General features: G+C 43.0%; 1 protein-coding gene across 1 annotated transcript; it reads right to left on the bottom strand.

Annotated features, from left to right (window-relative positions):
• Positions 1-6667: 6667 nt before the first annotated feature.
• LOC113313003 lies at positions 6668-7444 on the bottom strand. Its single transcript, XM_026561734.1, has one exon. It carries the CDS (start codon positions 7442-7444, stop codon positions 6668-6670), a length of 777 nt encoding a protein of 258 aa, XP_026417519.1.
• Positions 7445-12787: the final 5343 nt, after the last annotated feature.

Consider the following 12787-nt stretch of genomic DNA (forward strand, 5'->3'; position numbering starts at 1 on the left):
AGGCGGGTTCCTACCATAAACCGATTTGGGCTTCCATATTAAGCCAGGTGGGTCTCCATAATAGACCTTCAGGTTTCCATAATAAACCAAATCCAAGCTTCCCAATAAGTCATGTGGTTTTCCAAAACAAACACACCGGTTTCCTTGATAAACCGACCGCTTTCTATAATAAATCGGAATTAAGCTTCCATTATAAGCCTCGTGTGATACGCACGTACGCCATTTTGAATAGGGTACAAACATCGCCCCCTCTTAACCCTCGACTCGTTCGAAGAGTTAAAGAATATTTAAAGCCACGTGCTACAGCGGTATGCAAACAAATTGCACGAATGAACCATGGCCCATTGTAGTGCATATCTGACACAATTAGTAAACACATGCTCTCGTTAGCTCATAAAAAAAAACACAATATGTACCTGGAATTCCCTAGGCATACAGCTTGCCAATTCCACACCCGTCCTTGGTCGGCTTGACATGGAATTCGAACAGTCACTTTGTTTTAGAAACCCAAGTAACTGAATTTCCAAATCCAAACTATGAAGCCCATCCACTAGGAATGTACACGTTGTTTATGGCCAGAATATGTGCCTCTATCATCTCTTCGTGGCCAGATCAAGGTAATGTTTCCACTTTCTTTCGATGGTCATATGAGCTGTTGCCAGCACGTTTGCTTTGTGTCAAGCTTGAGATGAATCCAATTCTTCTCGACTCCGTGTACACTATCACGATATTGTCTCATCGTACTCAGTCTTATATTGCCCTCATTGTTGATAGGAGTTCAAATCACCACGGCACCATAAATTTGGCCACCTTTGGAACTACATGAATATTTGGTATCAAAGAATCTCATGCCTGTGTAACTTCATGCCGGGAACTACGAGTTTGACTATACATGAAACTCCGTTTTCATCATTTCTACGAATAGTCCAGCCTGGTTTCTTCTTGCCGTGTACTCCTAACTGGCATAAATCCAGTTCTTGCTAGAATTAAGAGTTTGACTTCCTTTGAAACTTTAAGCTTATCAAACTCCTAGAGTCGGTTGCTCACATATCTCTACCTTCGTTCAATATAAATAAGGATGTGGAAGCAAGGTAACACACGTCTGCAGTCGTCTTTAAATCACATCTGTAGCTATCTTTCTTCCCTTGCTAGCTCCCTTGGGTAAGTGCGGCCTTGTTTTTTCCTTCCCGTTCTTCTTTTTTGTTGTTCTGGCACATTAGCTTTCGAACTTGCAAAGCCAACTTAATTCTCTTGCTTTGTTCTGCACTGCATGGTACATCGATACACCAGCTAACCCCTTATTTGATTGCTTCTTCCGAATTTAATGTCATCCGTGTCGAAGATTATTTATTGATCACCTCTTGATTCTTTCGTCACTATTGCAGTACTAGCAGCCTTCTAAAGAACCAACGTCTGGTCCACTGAATACCCGTAGCATGACTTCTCCCAAATGATCTGCTAACCGCCAAGGGAATTCGACAGACGTCGGGCCAATTCGCCAGAAAACTAGAGCTCAAGGAGATGGTCACAAACGATGCGCCACCAAACGCCCGTCAGCTGTCAGGGATTGGCCTCTCAACTTCCACGGAGCCAACAAGGCGGACAAAGCTTCTATTCCTAATGCAGATGCTGGTACTGCTGAGGTGGGAAGCAAAATACCTTTCTTAGTGGCAATAAGTGACGACGAGCTTGGAAGTATCAATCAAGCTAACGATCCTTGTTCGTCGCCTGAGTACAACCCTGCTGCACCTCCCTCAAAACCACCAACACAACCTCGTCTGCCATTCGAAGATGCTCCTTTTCACCCAGGCTTGTACAGGTCAACAGGCTCTGCGGTGACTATTGGCGATTCTGCCATTCATAACCAAACTATAGCTCGCGACATTATGCTCTCTGGTATGTTGCCGGTAGATCGTCATTGTTACGACCAGATGACTGACATAGATCAAGCTCTTGACCGTGCAACTCAATTTCACTTCGCCGTAAGTATTTTACTAATTTATACGTCTTGCTTCCTTGTTGAATTCCGAAATCTTCCGCAATGTTTAACCTATCTCCTTGCAGGGTCTTTCACTTGTTCGAAAGGTTGGTGAGCTCCATTACGAGGCCTTAGTCAGGAGACAAAAAACTCATGAACTTGCCTTGTACCGTCTCGAGCGCGAGAATGACAGATTGAAGCGCCAGATCGAAGGTCTCCACGCAAAGGGTCGTGATGTTGACAATGCTTTGAAGCTGATGCGTAAGCAACGCGATCGTGTCAACTTTAAGGTTAAAGGCCTTTGGAGGTTATGCTGCTGTTCCTTCTGATGTTGAAAAAGCCGTTGATGGTGTTGATGATAAGCTCTACGACTCGGAAGAGGAATAAAGAGTAGTTGCCTGCGCTTTTTTTCAGAAATTTCCCTGCCATTCTTCTTAGGCTAGAATAGGAATCTAGACATCCAGTTTGATGCTTCAGTTTTGCGCTCCTTATTAGCTTTGCTTATTTCCCTTCCTGTAGATGCGCACCAATGAACATTTTATTATTTCGTAAGGACCTAGTGACCAGTTGTCACTCTTAATTTATTTTTCCTTCTTTAATGGAATGTCTGCTTATTTTCTCTAACTTCTCACTTTGATTGGAGAATTCCATGTTGACACTTATCCGATATTCCTCATTTGATACCTTGATATTTAGCTCGTCGACCAGTAATCTTTTCTGGATAGAGACATTGTTCGGATGTAGGCGCCCTCGGCATTCTTGCTTATATCTCATGCTTGAAAATCTTACTCTGACGCAGTAATCATTATTCGCCCCAACTCTTGGAAAGTACATTTTAGTTGTAGGAAAAAAGTTTATTGAAGAAATGCAATCTACATTAATACGAAATTAAATCTACATTAAATGAAAATATTTTTTGAGGTTGAAAGAATTCCATGGCTTGGGCTCTTCCCTCCCATTCATATTCCTAAACCAATAGGAACCACCACTAGCAGGTCTATCAATTAGGAAGGGTCCTTCCCAATTCTCTCCCAGCTTTCCACCGCCTCCGTCTAACGATTAGGTCTTGTCCTTCTCAAAACTTGCTCTCCAGGAAGAAAAGTTCGTTCTCGTACCTTTTTGTTGTACTGCTGCTTCATGGATTGCTGGTATATTGCCAAACTTCTCGAAGCTTCATCCCTGACCTCTTCTATCAGCTCCTTGTCTTTTGAAAGAATTTCTGAGTTTTGACCCGACCGTTCCGCTAGTGTCTTGGTGGTTGGAACCAATAGTTCCACAGGCAGTACTGCTTCTGTACCGTATGCCAGTAAACGGTGAAAATCCTGTCGATCGTCTTGGTGTGGTTCTGTATGCCCACAAAACCCCATGCAAGAATTCCGTCCATCTTCCTTTGGCTTTGTCCAAGGTCTTCTTTAGGTTATCCAAGATAACCCTATTAGTCGCCTCGACCTGTCCATTGCTTTGTGCATAGTATGGGGTTGAGAAATTGTGTTTAATATGCAGCCCTTCACACAATGATTTTATCGACTCACAATCAAACTGTTTCCCGTTATCGAAAACGATCATTGCTGGCACGCCGAACCTACAAATGATGTTCTCCCATATGAATTTACGGACATGAACCGCTTCCGTTCTCACTAGTGCCACAACTTCTACCCACTTCGTGAAATAATCAGTTGCGACCAACAAATACTTGACGCCCCCAGGTGCCGTGGTGAATGGACCTACAATATCCGAACCCCATTTGTTGAATGGTCATGAGCTGATGACTGGATGCAACTCATTTGCTGGTCTCATTATTAGAGGTCCATGCAGCTGACATGCCACACACCTTTTGGTATACTCTTTCGCGTCATTTTGCGTGTAAGGCCAAAAATATCCTTGAGACAACAACCGATCCGCCAGACTTCTTCCTCCAGAATGATTTCCGCAGCACCCTTCATGTGCTTCTGCTAGCAATTGTTTCCCTACCTCTCGAGTTACACATCGCAGGTATGGTTCCATCGACATCGGTTTCTTGTATATCTCTCCCTCAATAAGAGCATATCTCCCAGCAGTTCTTGTTATCTTCCCGGCTTGATTCTTATCTTGTGGAAGCTCTCGCGTTTGTAGGAAACGAATGTATGGTTGACGCCAGTCTTCAGGATGGATGTTATCTACTTCATCGGTATCCATAGAATCTACATGGATTTCGAGTGAAGAAGAATTATTTTCACCGGCGTAAACCTTGCGTGCAGCGTCGATGGTGCTGTGAGTGCTGGGAAGTGCTTGGAATTCGACTACAATATACCATGTCGTGTCTGATACAACGGCTGTTGACAAGTAGGCTAGGGCATCTGCATGCCTGTTTTCTATCCTTGGCTTTTGCTCAATATCAAATACATCAAATTCCTTTACCAATTCATGTATATACTCCAAGTAAGATGCTAACCTTTCATTTCTGGCCTTATATTCTCCGGTGTAATGGTTGGCTACTAATCTTGAATCGGTTGTCAGAATGATCTTCCGCGCCCCCAAGTGAAGTGCAATCTTCAATCCTGATATCACAGCCTCGTATTCAGCTTGATTGTTCGAAGCTGCGAATCCCAACCGAATAGCCTTCTCGATCCGCAATCCTTCCGGGGAAATTAAAACGCATCCAACACCGGCTCCATCGATATTTGCTGACCCATCAGTGTAAATCTTTCATATTCCACTGTCGCTTTCGGGTATAGGTACTGAGTCTTCATTACTCGCTTGTACATTTACAACCTTTGAGACTTTCTTACTTACTTTAACATGTTCCCATGGCAAAGGGATTGGCAATACGTTGTCTGCTTCCTGCAAGATTTCCTCCTCAAGAACGGACTCAGAAACAACAATGTCATCAACTGGGAAATCTTCCATCAATGATGCTATCACATGTCCCTTCTATGCCGTCCTTGGTTCATAGTCGATGGTATAGGCGCCAAGGTAGGTAGCCCAAGTATCCAGCCCGGTGGAATCATCGGTTCTTCCTAACACCTTCTTTAAAGGGTACTCAATATACACGATGAGCTGTCGACCTTCGAAGTATGGTTTCAAACGCCTTGCAGCATACATACGATCTAATGCCATTTTCTCTATTTTTGAGTACCTATTCTCAGCATCTGTTAGTGATTTGCTAACGAAATAGACTGGCCTCTCCTCCGGTTCTCGAACAAACAGTACTGTACTAACAGCGTAATCACTTGCAGCCAAATAGATGTAGACCGTATGGCCAGTCTTTGGACTTGTGAGGACTGGCGGTGAGATTAAATACTGTTTTATTTCGTTAAATGCGTGCTCACACTCCTCATTCCAACCAAATTTTTCAGCCTTCTTTAAGTCTAGGAAAAAGGACTTACATTTGTCTGAAAACCGAGAAATGAATCTATTCAACGCAGCTAATCTCCCTGTAAGCCTTTGTATTTCCTTTTTGTTTCTTGGCGATCGCATCTCCAAAATTGCTCTAATTTTTTATGGATTGGCTTCAATTCCTCTTTGTGTCATCATATACCCAAGGAACTTCCCAGATGTGAGTCCAAAAGAGCACTTCGATGGATTTAACTTCATCCCATGTTGCCGGAGCCGATCAAAAGTTCTTTTCAAGTCCATAAGGTGAAATTCCTTATTTTTAGACTTGACCACCATATCGTCGATGTAAACTTCCATGGTTTTTACGATCATATCCTTGAACATTTTATCCACGAGACGCTGATAAGTTGCTCCCGCGTTTTTCAAACCAAATGGCATAACGAGGTAACCATATATCCCTTTATCTATTATGAACGTCGTATGTTCTTGATCTTTCTCATATAATGGAATTTGATTATAACCAGAATAACCGTCCATGAATGCTAATCTTTCAAATCCCGAGGTAGCGTCTACTAACTCAACGATCCTGGGCATGGGGTAAGGATCGCTTGGGCATGATTTATTTAAATTTGTAAAATCAATACGTACCCGAATTTTCCCGTTTTTCTTCGGAACTGCTACAATATTTGCTAACCATTTTGGATATGTGACAGGTCTTATTATTCTTGCTTCTAACATCCTGTCAATCTCCTCAGCAACCTTTTCCTTTCGTTCCGGAGACATTTTTCGTGGCTTCTGCCTTACTGGTTTAAATCCTTCACTGATATTCAACCGATGGCACGCGATGCCGGGGTCAATACCTGGCATGTCCCTGAGACTCCAAGCGAATACATCTTTATTATTTCTCAGTAAGGTGATCAAGCTTTCACTTTCGGCTAACGACAATTCTGCTCCGATAAATGTTGTTTGCTCCTTCTGATCCCCAATTTTCACTTCCACCAACTCCTCAATAGTTGGTGGTCCTTCATTTCCTCTTCCTTGATAAGAGGTCGGGAAGCACTGTGATTGCTAAAATTTCTTTTCCACCTGGAGTATTTCTGAACCCTTTAGTTTTGACTTTCTATACTCCTCCATTGCGCTTTCGTGACATTTATGAGATGCCACCTGGTCGCTTCTAACCTTCATCACCCTTGCTGGAGTAATGAACTTCAAGCACTGGTGGACAGTGGAAGTTACCGCCTCCATTGCATGGATCCAATCACGCCCTAAGATAGCGTTGTAGGGTGCTCGACAATCTAGCAACGAGAAATATTGCATAACCGTCCTTCCTCCCACCATCGTAGGCAGATTAATCCTTCCTATTGCTGTCATCGTTTACCCACTAAATCCAATGATAGGGTTATCATCTGCTTCAACTTTCCTCTCGCTCAAATTCATTGAAGAGTATTCTCCCGAGAATATGACGCTAATTGAACTTCCAGTATCAACCAGAACTCGACATACCTTATACATCCCAATGAGAGCTAGAATCACGATTGCATCATTATGTGGTTGATATACTCCAACAAGATCAGCGTTCGAAAAAGAAATCTCAGTCTTCCCCTCTTCCAAGGTCTCCGTACCAATTAGACTGGCATAATCGACCTTGTTCGATACTCGCCAATCGTTAATATGACGTAACTTCAACCGTGTAGCATTCTCTTGAGCCTTTCTCGAAGTTGTGTTAACTATTGCGTGGCTCACTCTAATCTCTCGTAAATCTAGAGTGTTGGCCAGTGTGTTGACTTGTGTCGGATTCTTCTTCACATATTGCTGCAGCTTTCCCTCTTCAATCATCTTTTGGACTTTTGTTGCGAGTGCACGACAAGTATCCGTATTATGACCATGATCATTGTGATGATCACAATATTTATTATTATCTCTCTTATCCCTTGTTTCCACTGGTAGTGACTTCGGGATGGGCAACAAGTCTTTAATCTTCTTAAAAAGTTCTCCCAGTCCAATATTCAGCTTAGGAAGCCTGACTTTTTGCTTTTCTTGCGGCTTATGAGACTCCTCTTCATTTCTCATCTTCCTTGTAGGACCTTCATGACTCCTGTTTTTGGTATTACCTTCAAATTGTTGTTTCGGTTTCGCCGGTCCCTCGACCATTATCCTTTTTGCTGACCGTGACAATTTTGCTTTCTTTTCTTTCTCTGCTTTAGCATACCTATCAGACCTGTCATACAACTCTCTGAGGCTTCCGACTGGTTAGAATGTTAATGAATTATAAATTCCAAACTCATCATGATCGAGTGCATTTTTGTATGCTTCTATCATGAAACTCTCATCGACTTTTCCAACTTCACTTACTTCCTGACGGAACCTAATATTGAAGTCACTTAGACTTTCACCAGGTTCTCTATGCAACAGAAATAGATGACTGACACCCTTCTTGCTATTGAGGTTAATCTTGTACTGCTCGAAGAAAGCGTCCGACAACATCCTAAAATTCTTGATGGAATTAGATTCTAAATGAGAGAACCAAGTTAGAGCTTTACCCGTCAAAGTGGTCGGGAATGTTCTGCACAGCAGCTCATCACTATATCCCCACAAACTCATCGAAGCTTGAAAACGCTGGACGTGCTCAACCGTATTCCCATTTTTGCCATCAAAAAAGTCTTTGAACTGAGGATGGCTGAAATTTGAGGGTGGACGGAATCGCTTTATTTTTTCAACAAACGAGGAATCCATTGACTTCTTCATGGTCAAGATCTGTTGTTTCTCATCTTTGGATTGCTTTTGCGTTAACAACTCATCAATCATGGCGCTAAGCTTCTTTCTGCTAAGCACTTCGTCCTTCTCCGAGTCATCCTCCGTTTCCTTGAGAATTCGTTCATTCCTAACAAGGTCTGTTCTCCTTTTGGAATGATCTCTTTCACGCCTTAATCTCTTTGAGTATCCATCATTGGTTCGATCAATTCTCAGTCCCTGCCTCCTACGACTGGTCCCTGCCTGACTACCTCATTCAACTCCATAATAATAATCATCATTTGGAGTATAAAGTCCATAAAGGTCATTTCCTCGTCGACTACGACTTTGGTAACGCTCCATTTCATCCTCAACTCTTCTTCCGTCATACCTACTTCGCCAACGATCATCAATAACTTCGTTTCTTCTTCGTGGACTATCTGGACCTCGGTGACGATTTGTCCTTACACTTCCAGAACGTGAGTTTGCTGGTGCTTCAAGCTCCCTTGTTTTCTACAAAGCAACTTTGAGTCGTTTGTTCTCTCTTTCCAGTTCCTGCAGCCGCTCACGAACTGTTAAATCGATAGGCATCACCTGCGGGTTATTACCCTGTATGACTTGTGGGTTATGTTGAGCAGCAGGATGAACATTAACTTGCACGGTTTGAGGGTTGTTATGTTGAGTCACTGGTCAGAGATTGGTTTGTACCGTAGGTGGAACGTTGGTTTGTACAGCTGGTGTGGCGTTAGCCTGACTAACAGGTGGATTGTTAGCTCGAGCACGCACACCTCTGCTAGCAATATCCCCTTCTCGAAGGACCTGGTTGCTCGGATGTTGGCCTGAATATTCTCCTTGACGACGGTCTCTTCTGCTGGTGGTAGGAGGTGGAGATCTGTTTACCAACACGTAGTTCACCCTAGGAATAAACCCCTCTGAACGTGAACGATAAGATGATGTTGTTGATGACACCGACGCCGATCTCCCATCCCTTTCGTCGAAGTTTTGGACAACAACGCTTCTCAAAGTTCGAGTATTTGCTTGTTGATTCGATTGATTCCCAGCGGGTAAATCTACATCCATCTCATGTCGATCTGCTCCTGATGCCTCCATTCGTTTCTCTTTTCTTTCAAACTTTTATTTTACAACTTTGGCAGAACCTTCTGCGACGTTTTTGGATCTTCCCGCAACCTTCTGAAAAAGTTCTGGATCTTTCAGCAACTTTTTTGAAAGTGTTCAGTAATCCCTGCAACTTTTCGGTACGTCGCTGGAAAACCAGCAACTTTCTGGTACGTTGTTGGAACTTCCTGTAACTTTCTGAAAGTGTTCAGAAGCTCCTGCAACTTTATGTTACGTCACTGGAACTCTCTGCAACTTCTATAAAGGTTGTGAAACCTTCTGTAACTCTTTGTTCACAATGATTTTGAAACCCTAGTTTCGAAAATCACTTGAAAACGGCTTCTATCAATTGGGGAGCACGATCTTTTCTTCGTAGTCCCCTTGGTCGGTGCCAAAAGATGTTAGTGCAAAAATATTCACTCCAACAATCTTCGAGATGCGGGAAGGTTGATCCAACCGTTGCCGTTGACGAAGAATCTCCAAAGAATTGATCAAAGTGGTTGGGGTACCTGCAAAAAAACTCTGATGCTAAAGTCATCGGATGTTCTATGCAAGTATATTATGGTGAAAAGAATAGTATTTTGTACCTTTTGTGTTGAGATTTAGCCTCTATATATATGCATGAATATATGTAGCTTTAGGGTTTCGATAGTTATCCTAATAGCTCCCCTCATCTTCATAAATCCCAAAAAATAACCATGTTCATGATAAACCCTAATGTTTATCATAATCCTAATTTATCCTAATAATTATTATCTTGAATAATAATTATTACTACTTAAGATAACTATCCTCTTTCCATCAGGATTTATCTTAAATAATATTTAATAATTATTCCATGAAGATCTTAACCTCTTTTATTAAGATCTTCTTACCCATGGCCCTTTGGGCTTCAATAATAAGCCAGGCGGGTTTCTACCATAAACCGATTTGGGCTTCCATATTAAGCCAGGTGGGTCTCCATAATAGACCTTCAGGTTTCCATAATAAACCAAATCCAAGCTTCCACAATAAGCCATGTGGGTTTCCAAAACAAACCCACCGGTTTCCTTGATAAACCGACCGGTTTCTATAATAAACCGGAATTAAGCTTCCATTATAAGCCTCGTGTGATACACACGTACGCTATTTTAGATAGGGTACAAACAATCATCACTGTCGAAGTTTTACGAGCCGCAAGGATTTCTCAACATGAAGTCGTACACATGCATCAAAGACCCCGAAAGTACGCCACATAGATACATTCACATATCCGGCCACTCCATCGGATCTAACAGAAATATAACTGGGGACTGCTCACCGCATCCTGTTTCATGCAATAGCCCAAGATTCAGAAGATGGTTCAAAGAATGTCGTTTGGTACGAAGACCTTGAAGACTTGATAGCAGCACATCGGCAACGGAACGATCTCAACTCATCTACTTCACCCAATGGCTCCAAAATATTTCGGCCATGCAAGCATTCACAACATATCATCATCGCAATCAGAAAATCCAGGCACCAGATAACCTAAAGTCAAGAATGGACCAACAACGCAACCACAATCTCTAAGAATAGCCTTGACATGATCATTGCCAAGCATATATTTCATCCATCCATCCCAAGAGTGCAATGGAGTTTGGTAAATTTTGAAATCTACTGGAGAGGTGAGATCTCATTCCTATGGAGTCAGAGCCTTATTACACATTCTGGAGAAGATCGATAGTACTGTTGGGTGGATACATGCGAGGGGACCTACCTTGAGTTCTCATGGCTTGCCTTGCCGTTGATTATAACTATTGGATATTGCTTTGTTGCCATTAATGCTCGCTCTACCACCGCTAACAAATGACGAAGAGGATCCAGATGTTGCAAATGAAAGCACGGAGCCGGACGAACAACAAAAACAAAAGAGGGTCGATACCCCTTTCCATACGAACGCAGTTTCTAGAGTTTGAACAGAATAAGGATTCCTTATTGCTCCATGAACGGGAATAGATAACTAGGCGCACCACACTCATGCTCCATAACCGAACAAGTAGTGTGCCAATATCTCCGCTCCATGACTGAACCAGCAGTGCGCCAGCACAAGGAACACCAGTCGCCCAACCTACAAACGCTCCATGACTCCAACACTCTGTGATCAAAGCCTATCTCTGCCCATTCTGCGAAAAACGCCGGCTCCATCTTCACTGCTTGGTAGCCAAAGTTCCAGCGCTATCATCACTGCTTGGTAGCCAAAGTTCCAGTGCCATCATCACCATTTGAAGCCAGTTTCCACCATTTCATGGACAGAAGCCAGTTTCCACCATTTCATGGACTGAAGCCAGTTTCCATCATTCCATGGACTGAAGATAGTTTCCACCATTTCATGGACAGAAGCCAGTTTCCACCGTTCCAAGCTAGCAGCGCCACTCCAAGCTAGCCATGCCATCCACCTTTCCGTAGCCAGCCAAATCGGTGCCATCTTAGCCATTAGAAGCAGCGCCATCCTGGCCGTTCAAAGCAGCACCATCTCCATACGTTCTGTGACCTAGCCAGCTAGCATTATTCACCGATTCGCGGACCAAATTACAATGCCATCTCTGCCAATCAATAGCCAAAGTTTCAGCGCTAACGCTAACACCCAATGGCCAAGTCAGAATTACGTAGAGCCACCAACACAAGACTCACGGATTCCTCATGCCTTCCACCAAAGGTTAGTTGAATTTCTCTGGCAATATATTCACGTCTTGCTCTTTCGATTTTATTCTTGTCTGTCACCATCTCATGCTTACCCCGCAAAAAGCAGGGGACTTAATATTGATGGTGGTTTTTAGCTTAGGGTTAAAATCGTAAAACCGTGCATCTGATGTGATGTCGCTCTGCAAGGAAATGGTGATGTGAGTGCTAACCTCTCCAACGACATATTTATTAATCTATTCAATGTATATAAATGAAATTTATCCAGACTGGCGAATGTAGCAACCATCCCAGATGTTCTGTAAATTTCGGCGCCTGGCATATATTCACTTAATATAAGTTCCTCTGAATGCCTTCTACGCTATGTTCTCCGGCTGAACTCTTAATGTTGATATGGCATGACGATTTGTGTTCACTCGCAGCAGAGTAACATGAATCTCCAAGTATCAAGGATAAGGTCTTTACATAAGGTATTCAAATCAGAAAAGCATGCTGCTCTCTGGCAATGAACTTAAAAGAATTATGTGTCAACACATAGAATTCAATCAATTGTCCTAACTAACTTGCAGAAATTAGGGTTTCGCGCCTCGCGCATTATACCAGACCTGACTAACTTGCAGAAGTTAGGGTTTCGAGCTTCGCGCATTATACCAGACCTGACTAACTTGCAGAAGTTAGGGTTTCGCGCCTCGCGCATTATACCATACCTTACTAATTTGCAGATTTAGGGTTTCGCGCCTCGCGCAGTATACCCGACCTTACTAACTTGCAGAAGTTAGGGTTTCGCGCCTCGCGCAACATACTAGACCTTGCTTGTCAAAATTAAGCCTAGGGAAACTAGGTAATTAATCCTCCATGGATTAGAAGGTGCAAAACCTCGCCCAGAATCAGAAAAAACAGAGAGTCGCAACAGCAAAGAGAGGCGTGGCCATGCCTTAGGCCAGCTGGCGCCCCTGGCCACGCCCCATCCTAAACCGGCCCTATTAC

Source organism: Papaver somniferum, chromosome 9, assembly GCF_003573695.1.
Source record: "Papaver somniferum cultivar HN1 chromosome 9, ASM357369v1, whole genome shotgun sequence".
In the NCBI taxonomy this organism is placed as follows: Eukaryota; Viridiplantae; Streptophyta; class Magnoliopsida; order Ranunculales; family Papaveraceae; genus Papaver; species Papaver somniferum.